Below are 21,411 nucleotides of genomic sequence, written 5' to 3' on the forward strand. Positions count from 1 at the left end.
GTTATACTGTATCAAAATATACTTAGCCCTTGAGAGTCTCTCATTAAAATTATGGACAGAGGTGCTCTATGAAAATAATAGTTTGGGGGCAGTTTGGGGGACATCGAGGATCATGATTTTAAACAGAATTTCGAAATAAGAGTATATTTTTGTTTATAATATGGATAAACATTAAAACAAAAGGGGAAAATGAGGCGAAAAGTCGGGTAGGAGACTCGATCTTGTGTGGAGGGATCCTACAGCGATCGTATATTATGTAATACGAAGCAAGTGCGCGCTTTGAGAACCGCTTTGTGATGTCACAATTATTGTTTTGTGACATTTTACAAAGCGACCTAACGAAGCAGTGCATGATGTCACAATTATTGCTTTGTGACATCATTTCACAAATAGTGTATTACTTGGAAAACGTCATCATAAAAAGTGACGTCATTTTCCAAATAGTAGTCCACTGAGTGTAGGACAGACCAACATTAGGAAAAAGTTGAAAATACATGAAATAATCACGTGAAGCTTTTTCAACCAATCACTTGTACCGGATAAAGGGGAAAAATGTTTTATCCAAAATTTAATACGCATATAGTATCATTTTTACCTATAGGTGTTCTAGCGCGGAGTGATACAAACGAAAACAAAATAAAAGACCAAGACAATGCACAAGTGTATGCTGTATCTTTTAGGCATGCAAGTTTGCATACATTATGCACGGGTATCAAAGAACTGTGACAGTTGCCCTTATAGCCACACGTGCCATCCATATACAATCGAATGAATCACAGATTTTCTAGCATTCATACATTGAATGTCGCTATAAGTCCGATATCTTTTAAATTCACTTATAGGTTTCCTCTACTTGTATTTCATTTCTATAATTCATTAAAGTTTATCTTACTTAATCACTGAGTTGGTCGTAATTAGTAACGTTTCCCGTATCTTTCCTATTAGTTCACACACACACACACACACACACACACACAAAATATGATATTTCACATCTGTTACGTCATGACAATATATTCATTTCAAAATGTTAGAAAATAAGCACCCATTGCTATACTCGTCTCATTTGATGCATTTGAAATATGAATGAGATAAATGGCGTGCATCAATACACAATGATTACTATACACTATAATCAGCATTCCAACTGGTGTATCTAAAAAAAAAAAGATTTAAGATACACCAGCTGGAATGATGTTTCCTTTCAATTTTCTTATTCTTTATATTACAACACTAAATATCTGTTCTTTTTTTAATAAATCTATCATGGTGTCTTTATCTCTGACGTTTTTCATTTGATACTTTAAAGTTTAATGTATACCTCTGGCACTTTGAGCTGTGACATTCTTATTTGGCATCATCATTCTAACATATGATTTATGTCTGAAAAGTTATGTTTGTATAATCTATTTTTGGTAAAGAAAGTAATTACAATGTAAATAGACGAGAATTATTACAAGTTATCACCAATTCTTTCTTTAACTGACAGGACGTTGTTCATGGAAAATATGTATCATGTTTGTGTGTGTGTGTGTGTGTGTGTGTGTGTGTGTGTGTGTGTGATTGTATGACTGTGTGCTCATTTGGAATATTTTGTCCGCACATGTCTTCTGCATTATTTGCCTCGTTATGAGTTTTATATTTTCATGATCTCCTTTCTTTGTCAAAATAATTTTCGTACTTATAGTTTATAAGTAATTAGGAAATGTGGCATCAATCATGACCTAGTTATTACAGTCACTGATAAAACAGAAAATACTGAGCAAATGAAATGAATACGAATACGATGAATACGAACACAAGCTACAATCACAGAACAAGCACATAATGTTATATACACGCTGCTTCAGACGTGATAGCTTTGTATTTGCTTTAGATGGTTTTAGATGCGATATGTACAGCAAAGACAGATCTGCATCAACAATTTCAAATGCACACACGGTAATTCAAGGTATAACTTACAGTAATGAAGGTTAATTATTAGCTATATAGCTGTTACCATCTTTTTGTTTGCATTTTCCGTCGTATGATTTATTTAATTCTTGAAGCGCTAATATTAGGTCATTAGCTTTACAAAACTTGCTTTAGAATAAGGTTTATCAATTTGAATTCCTTATTCTCAAACCCCTCTGCCTCTCTTTCATGAAATCCTTATACATTGATTTTATTTGCGAGATTTATTCATCAATTATTGTTGAGTCGACTTTCAATGAAAACAAATATTTTATTTTAAATGTCATATCTTCTTCGTGTTTAAATTTGGGGGAGAATAAGAGAGTAAAAGTCAAATAATCTCAAATGATCTCTCTATTTTCCTCGTAGATATCCTGATGGAAGACAACGTCGAAAGAAGCAGTATATTCAGCCAGCAGTCACCAACTTCTGTGAACGGGATTGGAAAGAAGAAAAGAAAGAAGAGACGTCATAGGTTAGTTCAGCGTGTGGTACGAGTTTACAAATGAAGAGTTTGTTTTCAAAAACGGGTTTAGCGTCATTTCATAACATTTTAAAAGTAAGTCGCTCATCAAAAAGTGCAAAATAAAACCTTCCAATGGAAGACCTACCTCACTTGTTGCATAACAAGGAACATTCTTAAAGTTACGATCACAAATATTCTATATACATTATATTTTCTTTTTTTTTCTTCTTTTTTTTTTCTGCAGGCTTAATCGTATATTGCAAATTGACAAGAGTGGAGTTGACTCGTTTTGCCACCAAACTCTTCAAATTTAGTCCTGTTCTCTTTATGTGACCCTTACATCTCTGTGAGTTTAAGGCATTAACAGCCATACCCATACAAGGTACCCATAGAATAATGATTCTGTTCTTCATTGATACGATTAACTCAGACCTTAAAACATATTATGTATTAATATGATTATATTACATGATATATGAACTTTTCTGTGTTTTCCCTGCCAATTATAGGAAACATTATACGTGGCATAGGATGTAAGAAGAACGTTAGATATGGTGTTCATCACGCTTTGTATTATTCAACACCTTAAATTGATGTCGACTATGTTCACTGAAAAAAAAATCAAGCATGAGCTCAAGCCTATAGATGTATGCCGAAACAAAAGTGAGAGGGAGAAAAGGTTAGATAAAATGTTTTGCTGACATTGATTGATTATTTTCCTTCTGCCGAGAAAAGAAAACGGACGAACTGCTGCTTTTTTATTTTTTGTAATTATCCTGAGATGTTTGCCGGGGAATACTTGAGAAGCGCGTGATTTGAAAATTGGATAATTTTTGAAATTACATCCCAAACTTGTTGACCGCTGAGCGCCGTATGACAAAAGGGGCGGTGGTCAAAGGTTCGACAAGCAAGTCGGCTTTGATTAATCAGTCTCCACTGACATCGAAGACTTTCTGGTTTCCGTCCGCCCATGAACGATGGTACCTGCTTTGATTTCTTCTAAGGATATTTTTTCTTGTCGTTTCTCTTTATTTAATAACTTATTGTGATGGAGGCGTGCAGGAAACGAGGAGTATAGTGTGAAGGCTAATATTGTGTAATATAGGGAAAAGTTGTGGCCATCGTCGGTATTATCAATTCTATGGGGACTGAAATAGCATCAATAAGCCTTCAGTTTCCGCCGATGTCACTGGTACTCTTGTTACTTCTCCTACTCAATACTTCAACAACTTATTTTCTCCAATCAATCACGATAATATTTGCTTTTAGCCATGAGTTTTGGGAACAAAGCATTTATTTAGAATGTAAGATCGGCATTGTGTATACGCACAAAACACAGCTTTGCACATGGGTACCATGGTTCATTATAGTTCTTTGGTGAATTATATTTAGTATCAGTGTTTTGTAACGTTTTACCATTTAAATCGTCAAAGGGATATATTTCGGAACACTCTTTAATCGGCCCTTACATGCATCTCCGGTCTGATTACAGTTGGCTTCTAAATTGGCAATTACGGACATGGGAATGGCAGTATATAATTAGTACTCTATTTTTTCCTATCACTCTGAAACACACGTAGTCCGTACTGATTACTCCCTTGACCACAATGTCGCTGCTTAAAAGTCTTAAATTAGAGAGTCCTTTATGTCGTCCGGCATTGTCTTTGAAAGAAACTATGGAAAATTAGAACAAAAAATCGAAAATTGTGTTCAATCTGATCTCACCAGGTGGTCCGTGGTCATTGAATCTGAGGAGGATAATTAGCATTGTTTATTATTATGTTACGCCGTTTTCTCCAGAAGAGCAACAAAACAACATGCAAAACAGCATAACCATTAGTAACTGAACCGCCCAAAACCGCCCGTCCGCTTTTGTATAGCTTTATGCTTTATCATTTTATTGTTTTTCATATAGAATATACAATTACGTTATTTGAAAGAGGTCGAAAGTCAACAAAAGAATGTCAGAATTACTTCTGTGACCCGCAATTCTCTTGGTAAAGTCTGAATAGGCTTTCAAATACAATTATATAAACATCACTTATAATAGACAAGATAAACTTGCAGTGAGCTATTTTACATAACTTAGAAAGTTGTCGAAATAAGGGTAATATTGCTCTACCTTCTAGTTAACAATAGGCCATTGCGTACGGAATCTTCAGTTGCTAAAGGGATAACAACATTTGTCGATTGCAAGCATGTAGACCTCAAGATGTTAATTAAATCAAGTTTGATTCTGCTACTACAATGCATATAGCAGGTAATTAATTCATTCGTCGTGATAATATTGTGTGGTATAAGGGTTAATGAGTGCAGTCATTGAATGTTTTTCCACCGGTCAAGTCATTATCATGCTTTCGACGCAATCCACAATTCAACGATACTTTGCCATACACTAAAATGTTAAGTGGTATCCTCCAACAAATGTAATAAAAAAAAATAGATGAGACATCTGAAATTATATTGAAGAGCTATAAACGGTTCTTTATATTACCTCGCCTTTACCTCCCCTTGCTGGTGGAGTCACCTTTACGTTTACCTTCCAAACTGTATAGTCACTATATAATGTACAGTGATATTAATACGAACAATACCATCTGCTTCCAAAGTTATCGTTCTTTTTTTTTAAACTGCAATTCATGTGAGGTGAATTTGACCAAGATTTTTCTCAGACTTATCATTTCTTTTTTCAATGCCTTTGTATCATTCACTATCCACGTGCTGAACAAAGCCAATCAAATCTTCATTCCGTTGCTGGCAGTTGATTCGGACTCTCATAGAGGCAACGACAGTTCCGGGATACTTGTATGCCATTTTTGGAAAAGCACACGTAAACATAGCACATTAAGCGCTGTTAGTCTGAGCAACGTTGCTCGAAAAAGTTACAAAATAATTAGACTTCTATTTTACTTATTTTTCGAAACCATCATCAGATCTTTGTATAGGTTGATTGCTATCCAAATAACTTCACGATAAAAAAAGAAGTAAATGAACATCATCATTTTCTGATCCAAAAATATAAAAGACTATTTTTTCATCAATCAGTATGAAAGCTTGTAGTTTGCATGAAGAAAAGAAAAGAAAAGATACCCAAAACAAGATAAATTGATCGAACTCGCCAAAGCACAGTTGGTGAATTCTCATAACTCACGTTTTCCCCAGCGAGCAGACTCGACCGTTGCTTTGTTGCATGTTGAAATGGAGCGACGGTATACTCTGTTGTATCATCACACTTTTCCTGTACACCAAGTTTACCAAATACCAAATTGTACACATAACGCAATCATGGATGTTGCGTGCGTCAACTTGGCGAGACACCCTCTGTCCATTACGCGTCCGCTGCAAGGAGTTGATGTCTGTAACGAGCAATGAGAAGCAAGCCGTAAACCAATTAGTTCGATCAGAGGGGGGTAATAGTACTTTCTTCACAATGGTGAATAGCCCAACTTGTGGACACCGGGCTTTTCAAATGTGCTCCCTGAAGAAAGGCGTATTCTTCCGGCTTCTCACTAATGAGATAATAAAATCAGACGACTTGATTTGATGTGATTGCTGTATGCGTCAAGGCTACTTTGGCAGAATTATGTTTTTTGAGACGGACCAGAGAGAGGGGAAGAAGGAGAGGGAGAGGGAGAGAGAGAAAGGGAAATAAAGAAGGAAATGAAGCTGAAAATGCACTATAGAGATAGAGTAATACTCAAAAGGAAAAACACGCACAACACACATACACACAACTCAAACACGCATAAAACATTTTGACCACCAGTATCTAACTTCCCAGGCAATGTTTGTTTGTAGCAAAATGCAACTACTCTGTCCTCCACCAATACTAATGTCTTAAACACTTACACGTATTCGAAGTGCATTCAAAATTACGCATGTTATTATCATGAGTCATGTATTACACTCTCAGATATACACCCATAAATTATGCATATAATGCAAGCACAACGCAGTCAACAGCATGAAAATATTACTTAAGAAACATAAACGTTACATTGTAAACACCCTTGTGTCTGGTGTGATAAAGCCACAAATAGCCTTGAAATATAGTTATCATATAGAAAAAATAAACCTACAACATTTCAGGTCTTTCTGCACAATAAAAACAAACAAAACAAACAAACAAACAACAAACATTGGATCAATGCAAATGACGAATTCTTGCTAATGCTGCTCAAGGCTAATCTCTTCCTTGCTTTCAATGTTTGAACTCAATCTATCACCAGTGATCACGTGAGGCAAACAAGGATTCATAAGTAAGAGTACTATTTGAGGTATGCGAAGACTTTGATCCCATTGGTAGGAACACTGCGAATGAAGGAAGGATACTGATTGATGTTATTTCAGTCTTTCAATTAAAACGGAGAAACGAATTGAAGGGAGATTATGTATATATTCACATTATAAAAACTGGTATGATTATTGTATAGGAGACTAATGCTAAACGATAAACCTATTGACATGATCAATATAAGTTGTTGTTTTTTATAAAACAGAGGTACTCTGTCGAGGACAGCTCAAAATCATTATTACGTGATCGAAATCTATAAAAATTGAAGTTCCAACTAATTTCAATTCTCAATGATGACATTATGATGCTTATGTGCTGAATATGATCGGATTACATGGTGTCTCGTGTACATAAAATCTACTTGGTATATAGGCAAATCCCTTTCAATTACTACAAGTGATTTATAAACACCTCCAGCGTAATATTATACATAATTTTCAGAGTCTTGAGAGATAGTAAATGAAGTGCATCAGGCAGCATCTATTATTTTAACGCGCGTTTCATTAGGTAATTACATACAATGCTGTAATTGTTATTGTTGGGTTTTTTTTCAAGTAAGATGTTTTACTATTGATTGACTATTGACTATTGATTAAGCTGTTTTAGGTATAAACTCACTATAGACGGGAATGTGACATTTACACGATGTCTCATACTGACAAAACGTTGCACAGTGCCATGTACTATTAGAAAATATACAGAAATATTGCTTTAATAGAGATCAGATTGCAAAACTAAGGCCCTATATTACCAGAAAACAAATAGGGATGAAAACTAAATAGACAATACAAAATGTTCATGGGATATAGGGAGAGTTATAGAGTAAAATGCTGCGAGAATTCACCACGTGTAGTTGCTATAATTGCACAGAATGAGTGCACACACACACACACACACACACACACACACTCAAAGATATTGCTAACGATCCGAAATGCTAATGATTTAAACTCTTTTTGTGAGGTAGGAGTCACCAAGTAAAAATAACGTGTCTAAAGTAAAAAAACAAACAAAGTAACATGGGCCTACATTGCAGTGATCCATAATCCTATACCAGCCTGAAACTTGCATTGTGGTTTATCATGACCTTCTGTTTGAAATGATTAATTGAAATTCGTGCAATATAGTCAATAACAATTCAACTATATGTGGGAAAATATCATTGTATATCATCTGTACTTCTCTCATGTACAAGACAACGTTTTCCCTCTCAATTGAAAATTACAGTATTCGGTGAAGTTGTAACTGGTATAAAGGGTCCAAAATTGGATACGGTGCGTGCGATCATGACAATTCTTGCTCTGATTTTTCCTATGCAACAGAGATCTGTTGCTGAAATTATCATCAGCCCTGGCGCATGTCACGTGGTCGAAAGGATGCGCCCGATAATTATCACAATCAGGAGGGGGGTGAAGAGCCAAAATAGTGATCTCATTTTGCGTCCGGATGGGCGCGAAAACTATCCCAAGACCAATGTCACGAGCGGAGTCGAGAGCAGACATCCAATGGGCTAGGCCCCCGTGGCAACTCGGTGAGCGGGTCGATGTCACGGCAAGAAAGTTTAAAGACACGCAAAATTATCGCCCGGGTGCGATTGGTAACCAAGTTATGACCAGCCATCTGTCAAAGGGGTAACGTGAGAACTTCTCTCCACCCCCATCGGGCCTATTTTCCCCTCCTCTCGAGGGAGGGGCATCTAGAATTCATCAAAATTCGATACTTTAGATTTGAGTGATTAGTCGTGGAGTACAATCATGAATAATGCGGGTGTACCTTACGTTCTCTTTTTTTCTCTCGAAACCTGAAGTTTGCAAGAATGTCATCTCGCTAATCGTTTCGCTAACACCCAATTCCCTTTCCGGTGGATTATGTCCAAACGTTCGTTGGGGGGCAAGGATGAAGCAAACGATGGGCCAGTGGGTTTCCCGCACAGTTTTTCCTTCTGCTTCGCTTTTATTTTTTGTTCAAAATTCAAACTAAGCTTGGGTGTCACCGTGATTAATTGAAATATTAATGAATCGAGCTAGTCACTGCTATGAGAATAAAAGAAATATGCACACGGTGTCGTAGTAATGATTCTAAAGTCCGAATTCGTTTCTAACAAAGATATCCAGATAAATGCAAGTCATTATACAGCAGGAGCGCTATCCATTCTGTCACTCGGAGCACTGATGTAACACACACACAAACAAACAAACATATAATATATATAATGTTATATGTTTATTTACATAAATGAATATATATATATATATATATATATATATATATATATATATACATGTATGTGTGTGTGTGTGTGTGTGTGTGTGTGCGCGTACTTGGTCAAAATCGATCATTCCGATATATCTTTGTGTTATTGCGATATTGTCTGCATATTTTCAGTGTACATGATATTGTCATTTTCCAATGATATCTGTCATATATCATGTGAAGTAAAATATCACAAACAGTCAATAAAAAAGAAGAACCTGTCAGACACTTAATACACTTTCTGTGTAAGATACTTTTTTTTTCTAAACTATGCTTTTCTTGTGTTTGTGCCGTGCACTTTCGTGTCCTTTGAATCACAGTATCATATTGATCTGTGGCCATTATTGGATAAATCTACCACAGATCAATAACCCCCTTGCAACCGTATACGTGAGTTATTTGTTCTCTTCATGCTCTTGCAATACGTCATTTCCTCCTCCATGTATTTCTTTTTCTCTTCTTTTTTGTCCAACTAGGACTATCTTTACGTCATACCAGTTAGATGAGTTGGAGAAGGCGTTCAATGAGGCTCACTACCCCGACGTGTACGCCCGGGAGCTACTGGCGCTGAAGACAGACCTTCCCGAGGACAGAATACAGGTGAGTACTAGGGAGGTAGCACCATCCAACATAGGGCATCAGAGAGTGCAGAACAAAACTCACCCCGACCAAAATGTTTCAGATCGGGATTGAGTACATCGTATATAACTGTAACAATAAGCCAGTTCGGAGATAGCTCATGTGCACATGGGTACAAATGACCTTTCATTTTTATCAGTTGGTTAGTTGGTTAGGCACATTCAAAGCGGCATAATGCATCAGTTTGCCCAACATAGCAATTTATGGAACTCGTATTCAAACAAAGGATGAATCTGCGTATAATATCTAGTGACCAGTATTGTTCGTCAATCACAAAAAAAAACTTTGGGAAGCATCTATTTCATTGTCTGTATTGAATGCATTAACATTTTTTTTTCTGTTAACATTGCCAAATACCAATCTTGCAACGTTGATGCTGTCAGGTGTATTTACTGGCAGGCACCATTAATACGGATTACATGAATAATCATTGCATCACAGATGCTGATATGATCTCATTGAATTTAAAAACCAGCCTGTCTCTCAGTACAAATGACTTTTTTCTGCTCATGCGCAAACTTGAACCCCGAACTGGCTTATTGCAAATAATAAATGAATGTCATGTCTTACTCATTGTTTGACTTTGGGATGGTGCGTTTTGGAGTCCAGCTTGGCGCCGTTTTCTTGTCCTGGTTAGACTGCCAGCTCTGACGGGTGTTAGTTGCAGTGTTTCTGTTGAAGGCTAATTTATTTAAAAGGTTGGATGGAAGGTATACAACCACCACTGCATTCAAGCCTTTAGAGTCACTTGTCTGAAACAAGCCCTGCTGGAAAGAACACAGTGTCTCACAGTGTGTCCACAATGTGTTCACATTGTCAACTTTGTGAAAACGGTCGAATTTAACAATGTGAAGATGATTTCACAATGTGGCGTGATTTTTTCACATACAATTCATATCGTAAAGTTGTGTTTCACATTGTAAGTTGATGATTCACTGTGAATTGACGATTCACAATACATTGTGTTCACAATGTTAGAACGCTCGAATTTAACAGTGTGAAGAGATTTCACACTGTGTTCACACTGTGTTCACAATGTGTTCACACTGTGAGACACTGTGTTCTTTCCAGCAGGAAAGAGTTGAGCTAAATCTGCGCATACATAGAGCACGTGATGGCAATGACTCCAAAGACATGAGCAGCCCTCCTATAGGAGTCCTAAGACTCTTCCACCATATCAGGTAGGAAAAAATAAAATGTATCACATATCACCATCACGACATTATGAAGACAACACAATATGATAGAAAACTAGAATTGTTTTATTAACATGTGCGAGTGTGTGTTCTTTTCTCGATATTTCCTTGAGAATTCTGACTGTTTATCTGTCAAATCCTTCTTCTGATAATAAACAAACATCTTTTTACCTTCATCTTCACAATAAGGATTAAGAAAACCCAACATACACGAACACATCATGATAACCTAATCTTTTGACGGAATGACTTTTCTTTGCCAAAAAAGAAAAAGGTATAGGAAGGAGTACTTTACCTTTTCAAAATTTTACTGTGATTCAAGATATCAGCGCTGCGGAGAAGGAAATCCATTGCTTTTGATTTTGATTTTTTTTTTAAAGAATGAAAGGAGTTCTAGATACAGCAGTTTTTGCACCCACTCACCATATTATGTACACGTATATGTTCCATGAAGCTGATATAAAGTTTAACTTGTCTACTGTTCCATGATTCGACATGAACTATAAAAAAACAACAACAAAGGTGATGTTCCAATGAGAATCAAACATTGCTGAGATCTTGTGATCATTTCGATGTGGACATCAAGTTGATATCTGAAGCAAAAACGCCCCAAACATTAATTTTCTTCACAAACAGCTGACAAAGATTCACTGTTTGAGGATATGGAAACGTCAATTCTTTCTTGAAAAAGAAATGATCCAGAGATAATTGAATACATATCTCACATGCAATCGTCTGCATTGTGTTCAGTGTTACACAGAATCCATCATGTCTTCATTATAATAGAACAAGTCAAAGATCTTCCATATTATATGCATTCCTGTAATACTTGTAATGTCCTTAAACATGAAGTGATTTGTATGTTTTATTGCAAGTTACATACAAATTGCCCTTCATCGACGTAAATACACCCCGATTATTCAGTATTTTGAATAGTATCCATGAAAATTAATCATGGGCATACATACTCGGTTGGGATTCTAACCAACAGCTCCTGTTTGCCAGACAGGCGTTATATTCACAAGACCAGACCTATTTACGTCGATAAAGGGCAATCTTTCAATCAATTGCAGTGAAAAAAAAAAAACCACACACACACACAAAAACCAACTCGACGCAGAAATCATCAATTCATATTTTGCTTATATTAATCAAGTTCATGCCAATGTATTAAACCGGTATATGAAGTTGTAACAGTCGATTTTTGAATCAGGTTTCCTCCACAGTACATGACATTGTATTTTCAATCCGTAATAACTCTACTTGGGGAAGACAGTTTTCACAGTAACACGAGCGCAGAGGTGAATTATTGCACAGCGCTTACCAATAAGTTATTAATTTCACATTATAACGACACCGAGGGGCAAATAAGTTTGGTTTAAATTTACGCCCACTTCCAAGGTATATGTTAAGGTATGTTACGAAACAAGCCTCTGAATAAAACGGAATATCTCGTATTTGAGAGATGTTATGTCATATTTATACGTTCTGTCATCTTTAGAATGTGAAAAGGTTCCACGGTGGGTCATAAAAGTTTTCAAGTAGCATGCACCCTTACAAAGGGTAATGTAACTTGATGACCTCTCGCAAGTGACATCACTCATTGGTGTGTAATCTGGCTGGTAATGTCCTTTTTTTGAAATGGAAAGTGTGACAGTCGTGAGATGACGGGGATTGGGTTTGACGTAATGCTAAATGTTATTTATGAAAATGCAATATGTAACTAGGTCAGAATCGTTTCATATAAGTTGGATTCGGTGTCCGAATTCGACGCTCGACGGAGTTACTCAAATAATGCACGGATGTGATGACTGAAAAACGGGTGAAGAAGAAGGAGGAGAAAAAAAGAAGAAGAAGAAATAGTCACTTTCTGTCACTGAGAGAGATTCGGACAAGGTGATAGGGCAAAAGTCCTATTTTCTGCAAATGTATAAACTAGAAACTAGTTTTCGACGGGATTCGATTTTCGGGCCGGAATTACGCGGAGCTCCCCTGCGACCCTCCCCGCCGCCTTTCCCCTGGTGTTGACTGCGCATTTGTGTGATTTGGTTCGGCGTAGCATGACATCCCCGGGACGGCTTATTACCAATCGGGATTTAAGCTGATTACTAGGTCTTAATATCAAATTAATTATCAAAATGGCGCTAAGGTGTGTGCGCCCGCGTCTCTGACCTGATTTTGATCAAAGGCATTTTCTTGTGTTTGTGATGATGGTGTTGGACAGGCAGGCAAGCAGGGGGTGGAGTGGGAGTGGATAAGGGGCTTTGGTGGATGTTGCTGCTTGGCAACGGGGCCGGACTATACCGGAACTTCGATGCTTGTAGCGCATCCTAGTCCCGCGCGCATTAAAATACAGGCGACGGGGAAACTCATCTGAAAGAAGGAGATACAGAGAGGAAAGGAGAAAAAGATAGGTAGAAAGATAGATAAAGCGATAAAGAGAGAGGGGGAAAGGGAGAAGGGGAGGAGAGATGGAGAGATCGGGGAAGGTCTCTGATTGGATGTTAATGCCTAATCGCAAGGATAACCAAGCGTTAAAGTTCAGTCAGGCGCTGAGGGACAGTTGAAATCATGCCCTTCGGAGAGACTCGCTGATGATTCGCACGCTGCCTCGGGGATTCCTTTAGTTTTAAGGTTCGAGGCCAGCAGTCCTCGTCTGCGGGAAATGCACGCGCGTAGGCGTGACTGTAATCAGGCCCGTCGTGCTGGAAAAAAGATAAAGACGCGATTGAATTGTGCGCAGGATCCTCCTGAGCTACCCAGTGGTTACATGAACACAGAGAACGAAAGAAGGAAGAAGGTAAAAAGGAAGACCAAAAAAAGAAAAAAGCTAATCCGTAGGCACAGCGAGCGTGACGTACTTAATTTCCAATTTGGGGCCTAATTTGACAAATGAACAATTTTCCAGTGTTTGAGTAAATGACGCGAAGTTGTCGTAATGAGGTCCGACTCGGGCGCTTGATTAACTCGTTGTAATAACTCAAGCCCAAAAAACAATTTGACTCCAAGAGAAAGAAGATGGCGAGAGAGTTCGCTCGGGAAATCAACTCGGATCATGCTTGTTGTCTCAGCGCTGCGCTTGGGGTGTGTTTGCTCGGGGACCGTACCTTCCTTCGGACCTGGCGTCTAATTCGTTACAACCTCTCCCCTCAGAGAGAGAGAAAAAAAAAGGAGAAGAAGAAGAAGAAGAAGAAGAGATAAAGAAAATCGTTCCTTCTTGGGATCTTCGTCTTTTATTTCCCCGCTTTACAGCCCTCCTCCATCTCCTCCAGCTCATTTTCATCCTCCCCTGCGCTGTGTTTGTTTACATTGTGTGTGCCGAAAATTTAATTTGCAAATTTGTCTGTTTTCGTTGGAAGACATGCATATGGAGCGAAGGTGAAGATCGCCCCAGCGACAGACGGAACGGACGAGGGGGAGGGACGGGGAGGGGACGGGGGATGGAGAGTTTGGATTGATGTATTGGGTAACGAAGAGGTTATCCGGACACAAATTTGCTGCTCCGCTGGCCGAGCACGATCTCAACATCGTGTGCGACATGTTGGTGAAGAAGCACCGATGACGCAGACGTCATAACTGCGCGAATTAGGAATAATTTGATAAGAGGTAATCCATATAAGCAGTGAAGAAGTAAAAAAAGATAACTGTGATTGGAGAAAATCAGAACAAGAGTTAGAGAGGTGGTCTCGGTTGATGGGAAAAGGAAAGAGGGATGGTTAAACTCCATATAGTTATTTTCAATAATTGAACCATCGCAAGTACTGATTTTCCCTTTTCTTAGGTGCATTGTAATAGAGTATTATAGAGTTTGCGCCGAAATCGACACAACGCATGATCGAAGCACCAAAAAACAACAACGAAACAAAAAACAAACAAACAAACTTAGCAGGAGTTGACGAATACGGAACTATTTTGAATGAACATTACTCGAATATCTATTGTGCTTGGACACTTACACTTGTTACAAAGTCTTAGCCTGATCTTTGCTTGATGATGATGATGAAACAGCATTTATATAGTGCCATTTATCTGTAGAAACATTCAAAGGCGCCCGGCTCCCACAATGGGCATGACCAGGATTAAGGAAACAACTGACACTGACACGAGAAAGGTTAAAAAGGGCCAGAATCTATCTATAAGCGACCTACAAATAAATACTGTGGAGCGGAAATTGTGGAAAGTATACAGGCCTATTGTGATTTGAAGATTATCTATGACGCAAGATACCACTTTCTTATCTGCTCATATACTCCTTGTATCACAAGACTATTAAATCTATTACTACCACCACCGCCACTAATATTACAATTCCAGTACTTGACTTTTACTGTTATTACCATGATTACTGTTTTCTGCCACTACCACCTATATATCTTGCAACTTCCATAGTCACCAATTTCTGCTTCAACCACTGCCATCACTGCAAAAACCCTACAACGATCACCAATTCCACCTCTACAGGATTCTCCCGCAATGTATTGCTGCTGCTATTACTACTACTGCTGCTGCTACTACTACTACTACTATACAATACTACTACTACTACTCTACTACTACGACTATACGATTACTACTACTACTACTATACAACTATTACTATTGCAACTTTAACTATACATGTACAGCTACCACTTGTAGTACTAATAGGAAAGTATCGAGGGAATTGCAGTGCAATAGGTCCATAAGTATCTTGACCTAAAAAAAGAAGTCCCTATCTAGCAATGCTACCGGAGTCAGTAGTATAATGACCGTGGCCTCCGAAACAATATGTTTTGAGAGGATTTCCGGTAAAAGTTATTATTAATTTACCATCGTTTTGTTGGCGTTTGTGGCATCTCATAGTGTAGGCGATAGTGATCTATTTAACCACCGATGCTGTAACTACCTCTCATATTAAACTTAAAATGTTGCTTCTGCCAATGCTTTAATTGCGACTGACTACTTCCGCTTCAATTACTACGGTTTTAACTTCAAGTTAATCCATTGCATTTGATCTCGGTTGCAGATCTAACATTTCTTGACGAAATGCTGTGTAGCCAACATTTGCTCCTCATGGATGAATAGGTCAACAGAGGCCTGATAAACAAACTCAGACAGACAGACAGACAGACACACACACACACACACACACGCACAGAGAGAGAGAGAGAGAGAGAGAGAGAGAGAGAGAGAGCTATACTTTTGAATATATAGAGAGCACAACTTACACAAATACGTGGATACATGTACATAACACGTACACAGTTTACAATCACACATGAGCACAGAATAAGATGACGGGAAGTCAGTGAAACATACGCTGGAACATGAATGGCCACTTTGCTTTAAAATTTTCCTGGCCGATCAAGTTTCCGTTAAAATGAATCATGCTTTTTGAACGACTACATTATTCACCAAAAGAGTAGTTCATTTTCTGGTTAACTTATCAACAGTTTCGGTTTCTCGCCAAGATAGAGAAGGATGCCTTAAGCGTGCCGTTTCGATCATTAAACTCATTACCAACGTTTTCTCTCGCCTTGTTTACCGTATGAGGAACCTGAATGGCCAATTACAATTACAACCATTTCCCTTTCAATCAGAACGCCTGCTGTAACAATGAAACCAAACTGTTGAACATTTTAATGACGAGGCTGCGTTGTCAATGACTTTATGAATAATCTAACATCGGGAACTTACCTGGCGAAGGCAACGTACACGTTGCCGTGTTTGACTTTTAATTGGGAGGCAATTAGCGGTGGAGAGTGACGATGGTAGCTACTCCATCGAAGGAGCGTGCGGGAATGAATGGAACCTCTGCGGAGACAGGCGGACCGTGCGTTTAAAAATGCAGGACACTCATGTACCACGTTTCCATTCACTGTGGTAGTAACGACAAGACTGTGATCTGAATTGCGTATTTCATACCTGCATCTGAGAGGTACCCGTTTATATTGTGGTCTCCATTCTTCCGTCCTTTTTCTTTCCCTTGTTCGTTATCAATAGTACGAAGAGTACAATGATCAAAGGATTGCGTAAGTTGGGTAGGCGTGCTAGACACAATCAGCTTTAGATGTGGAGTAATTGATAAAAACTCGTAATTGCCGATCTATCGATCATGATCTATCGATCAACGGACAGTGGTTAATTTATGACTTTCTTTGTTCGACCAGTTATTGCAGAACCCCGGCGAAGATTCCAATCTATACACTGATCAATAAACAGCCTTTTTTTTCCAATACTGAAAGACAATAATCATCTTTGGCAATAAAGTGGCTGAGTTTATATATGCGGAGACGATAATAGCATTTCATATACAAACGGTGACTCTCTATTTCTATGCAGGTTGATGAAGTTTAGCTGTCCAAACTTTTTGATTCTTTTGTGTTCTTAACTTGAAGAGCGATGTTGACGGATTAACGTCTGATAAGATGACTGACATCAAAACTTACTTTGTTTTACACATAACAAATCTATTATTGGAGACATATAATATGCATATATTACACAATCATATTCATATGATAATCGCACATGACTGTATGTGTGTGTAGTTGTGAATATGATTCAGCGTAAACATGGTGTAGCATAAAACATACATTCATTTTATGTCTATAATCTATGTAAAAGTGCTTGGTCTGGAAATCAGATTAGTTGTTACTACTGATTTTACTTTACTATTTACCACGTTTCACTTTAAAGTAAAATCTAACCTGAAAGAAAAGGAGTGAATGGTTTTGTGCTTTGACGTAACAATCAATTGCGCACACAGACTATAGTGACTGCAACTTTACGCGAAATGACAGGCACCTTTTGTGTTATGTTTAGCTTTCTCGCTCCCTCCTAAATGTTTCGTAATTACGAACGCATTATATCCATCATATGCAAGGAAGTGTCGCTCGTAATCCAAAGCAATCGCGTCATTTCTGCAGATTTAAAAGTAACCCGATCAGAGGCATTGTTGTTTTTGATGATTCATTTAGCATTCCTTATTTGAAACCCTCTGCATGATTTGGTCACTAATCCTGCTGAGAGCAAAGAGTTATAGGGTACAATTTTTGCGTCATTATGCACCTGGAATAATTTGTGAAATTTGTAGAAAAAAACTGAAAAAAAAAGTTTATGAAAGTACAGCCTATATAATTACAGAATCCTTTCTAAGATGTTAGGTGTTGTACAAGGAAAAAAACTGAATGAAATTTTCCCAAATTGTGTGTTTGTGTGTGTGTGTGTGTGTGTGTGTGTGTGTATGTGTGCGTGTGTTATTAGTGCTGCGGGCTATCGCCAGAGCTGCATGTATCATAGAAAAAAAAAGAGTTATTTCCGATGGACGTGAGTTTATGTTCATTGGCCGAATTGTTTGTTTTCAGAATAATTGCAAATGCTCATGCTTTCTTACACTTCTTTCCCATTTAGCCCCCTAAAATTATCTTTTTCACTCAAAATTATCATTGTCAATATCATCATTATTTTTATCATCATCAGCACTATGCTTATACCACAATCATAGTTGTTAGTCCTTGTCAACATCATAATCATGAATTATCGTAATATTATTCATTGACCATGCACTACTTTGATCTGCACTTACCACGATCATTATGATGCAATAATGATTATAAGAAAGACATAACAATCTGTAAATAGACACAAGGGAAGGGAAAGACCAGAAATCCATTTCCCCGTATTCACCTTTTTTGTCTTAGTGATATATTTTTTCTTTCCCACCAAATACATTGTATCGCATTTCTTATCTCTTCTTTTTTCTAATTTTTCAAATGAGGTCGCCATCCAGGTCAAACTCTGATTATGAGGGCCTCTTTCTTTTCCATCACTTTAATGGACAGTTTGTTTTCCTACTGACATTCTATAGTGTACATCCAGGGCTCGACACTAACTTATTTCTTTCATGGCCAAATAAGGACACTAAAATCTTTAAATCTCAAATTTTAGTGGCTCCTAAACAAATGTATAGCAGACCGAAATAAAAGGAAACATAACAATATATTCTGACTCTATAGTCGTCGGATAGGGCCACCAGATGATAGCCTTTTCGGGAATTTGGTGGCCCCACATCATTTTGTTGTAGCCCCGGGCTACCAGGCCACTGGTAATGTCGAGCCCTGGTATATCAATGAACACAACGTGATGAGAATGGACTACAAAATTTGTACAATGCTTTTCATCCTGATTCCATTCGCTGTCGTATTTGAAGAACAATGCATACATTCCAATCTCATCAAAATCAAAATCAAAATGAAATTAAAGTCTGACTTCTTTATTTCGTGTCGCATCCCATAGGTGTGGTTCCAGAACCGGCGGGCCAAGTGGAGGAAGAAGGAGAAGTGTTGGGGCCGTAGCAGCGTGATGGCGGAGTACGGACTGTACGGGGCCATGGTGCGACACTCGCTACCCCTACCGGAGAGCATCCTCAAGGCGGCTAAAGAGGGCGAGAGCTGCGCCCCCTGGCTCCTAGGTACATCCATCATGTCATCATCACTCGATGGGTAACTGGGCGTATCTAAGCAGAAAAAAAAAAGACTCCGAACAACCCAAAAGCGAGAGTATTTGGCGCGGGAGTATTTACTCAATAAATTAATCATCCGTTTCACACTGTAAAATGCGACATTGATAGAATGATTGTCATACGCTAATATGATAATCATATCGTAGTGTTCGAGAACCATTCTGTGCCACAACCTACTCCTCTTTCTCTTATTTCTTCTTCTTCTTCTTCTTCATCATCATCATCATCATCATCATCATCATCATCATCTTCTCCTTCTTCTTCTTGTTCTTCTTAATTCTTATTTCATTTTGTTCTCCCTCCTTTTCTTCAGATAGTGAGGACTAAAGAGAATGACGCAAACAAGATTGATAGGCCCGATTATACACTTCGTGCAAAACTTCACATTACACACACTCACACATACAGACACAGGAGAATCTTTATGTTAGAATTTCAAGAAATATCTTAATTTAGCCATAACTTTCGGGCTGTATACATTTTTGGTAGCCTAGTGATGGCTTGATGAATAAAAGCAGAATATCTATTTGTTTGTTGTTTTTCTTTTTTTTTGCACAGCTACTTCTGATACATGAATGTAGGGCCTATATCTTTTAGATCTAAGCATTGATAACAATACGTTATTATGTTGACGAAAATTTGCGAAAATTGCGTTGATCAAGAAAGAGCTACAAATTTTGGCTAAAACATCCTTTGTCCCAATATAATTAGTAGCATAATCACTTATATTTCAGCTTAAAAAATGATAGCAGACGACCGAAAGTCAGAAAGAAACGTTGAATGTAGTACATGTATTGCAATTTTTTTTATTCTGTTCAGCGTATGAATTTACGAGTCACGTATTTCATGTCACCAAGCTTCCAAGATTCATTAGTCTGTCCCTTTCTCAGGTGGTTTTTAAGAAATATCTCGAAATTCTATTTTTCATCTAGTAATTGAATCAACCATGCATGACAACTGAATAATCATTATTTTCCTTTCGGCATTGATACAAAATATAATCACTGTACTAATTTGTAACTTGTCTTGTTTGTGTTGTTCGTGTTTTATAGGCATGCATAAAAAATCACTGGAAACTGATGGCACGCCGGAAAGCAACAACTCGGAAGTAGGAACAAGGGAGGGTCCCGGAAAGATGGCGAGCGACTCCTCATCACGTGGTGAGACAAAGATGACCGGCGCCGAAGAGATTCGGTCGAACAGTATCGCGTCACTACGCGCAAAGGCGCAGGAACACAGCGCGAGGCTACTCAGCCAAAACAACAATAGCATACGCGCATCGAACGGCAGCGAATGCGCGCAGCACTACCCACACGACGTGTCCGACTCCAAGCTCGGTCGTGAAGCCACGGCAGATGCGAGAGACAGTGGGGTGTGGTCAGCTGACGAGGAGTGCCACTCGCCAGACGATCGTCACCATGGCAACAGGGGATGCAGAGACGAAGATGAACAACCGAGAAAGTGGATGGAAGATTCCTCGTCGAGTGATGAAAGCCATGACAATGCAGACGACGAGATAGGTGACGAAATTGAAGTGGATTCATGAAACTGTAGAGTTCAAAATTGACGGCAGAAGTCGTGATAAAGAATGGCTGACTCAGTCGGTTTGTGGAGATCGTCATGACTTTCTATTCAAACGAACCCTTTTGACTATGATTCTCATTATATACGGTGACTGATTGATTGATGGAGTCTATGATGCGATTACCCTGTAATGGCTTACACACAGATTTTCCCATGCATTCTTGCCATTCGTATATTCCTTGATTTGATGATCGCAATATCGGTTGGAATATCAAAATTTACTTTCCACTGAATATTGTCACTATACAAACGACAATTTGGTAATACACGCAGTGAAATGCTAAAAAATGGACGTTTATGCAACCTGAATTGCAAACGAACATCAAGGACTAAATAGCTTATGAAATACACAAAATGAATGTGAGTCACATGACATGGAAGCCACTACCTCCAAAAAGTTCTCTTACACCACTTGCGCATGTCTTGTGCTTTCCAGAAAAAGCGCCCTCATTTGGCTTCTCAAGTTTTGATTTCTGTTGTAAAATTGACTTTATGTCCTGTTATTGCTGGTGCATGTCCATGA

At 38.2% G+C, this 21,411-nt stretch overlaps 1 protein-coding gene across 1 annotated transcript in view; it reads left to right on the forward strand.

Annotated features, from left to right (window-relative positions):
• LOC139719358 (uncharacterized) overlaps window positions 1-20,850 on the forward strand; it is a 38,992-nt gene extending 18,142 nt beyond the window's left edge. Inside the window, exons 2-5 of the mRNA XM_071630772.1 lie at window positions 2,323-2,428; window positions 9,443-9,566; window positions 19,079-19,253; window positions 20,357-20,850. Of these exons, the coding sequence (XP_071486873.1) occupies window positions 2,323-2,428; window positions 9,443-9,566; window positions 19,079-19,253; window positions 20,357-20,850 (899 nt within the window). The remainder of the gene's footprint in view (window positions 1-2,322; window positions 2,429-9,442; window positions 9,567-19,078; window positions 19,254-20,356) is intronic.
• Window positions 20,851-21,411: the final 561 nt, after the last annotated feature.

Source organism: Diadema antillarum, unplaced genomic scaffold, assembly GCF_040938485.1.
Source record: "Diadema antillarum isolate AM-2024a unplaced genomic scaffold, OU_Dant_1.0 scf00000109, whole genome shotgun sequence".
Lineage (NCBI taxonomy): Eukaryota > Metazoa > Echinodermata > Echinoidea > Diadematoida > Diadematidae > Diadema > Diadema antillarum.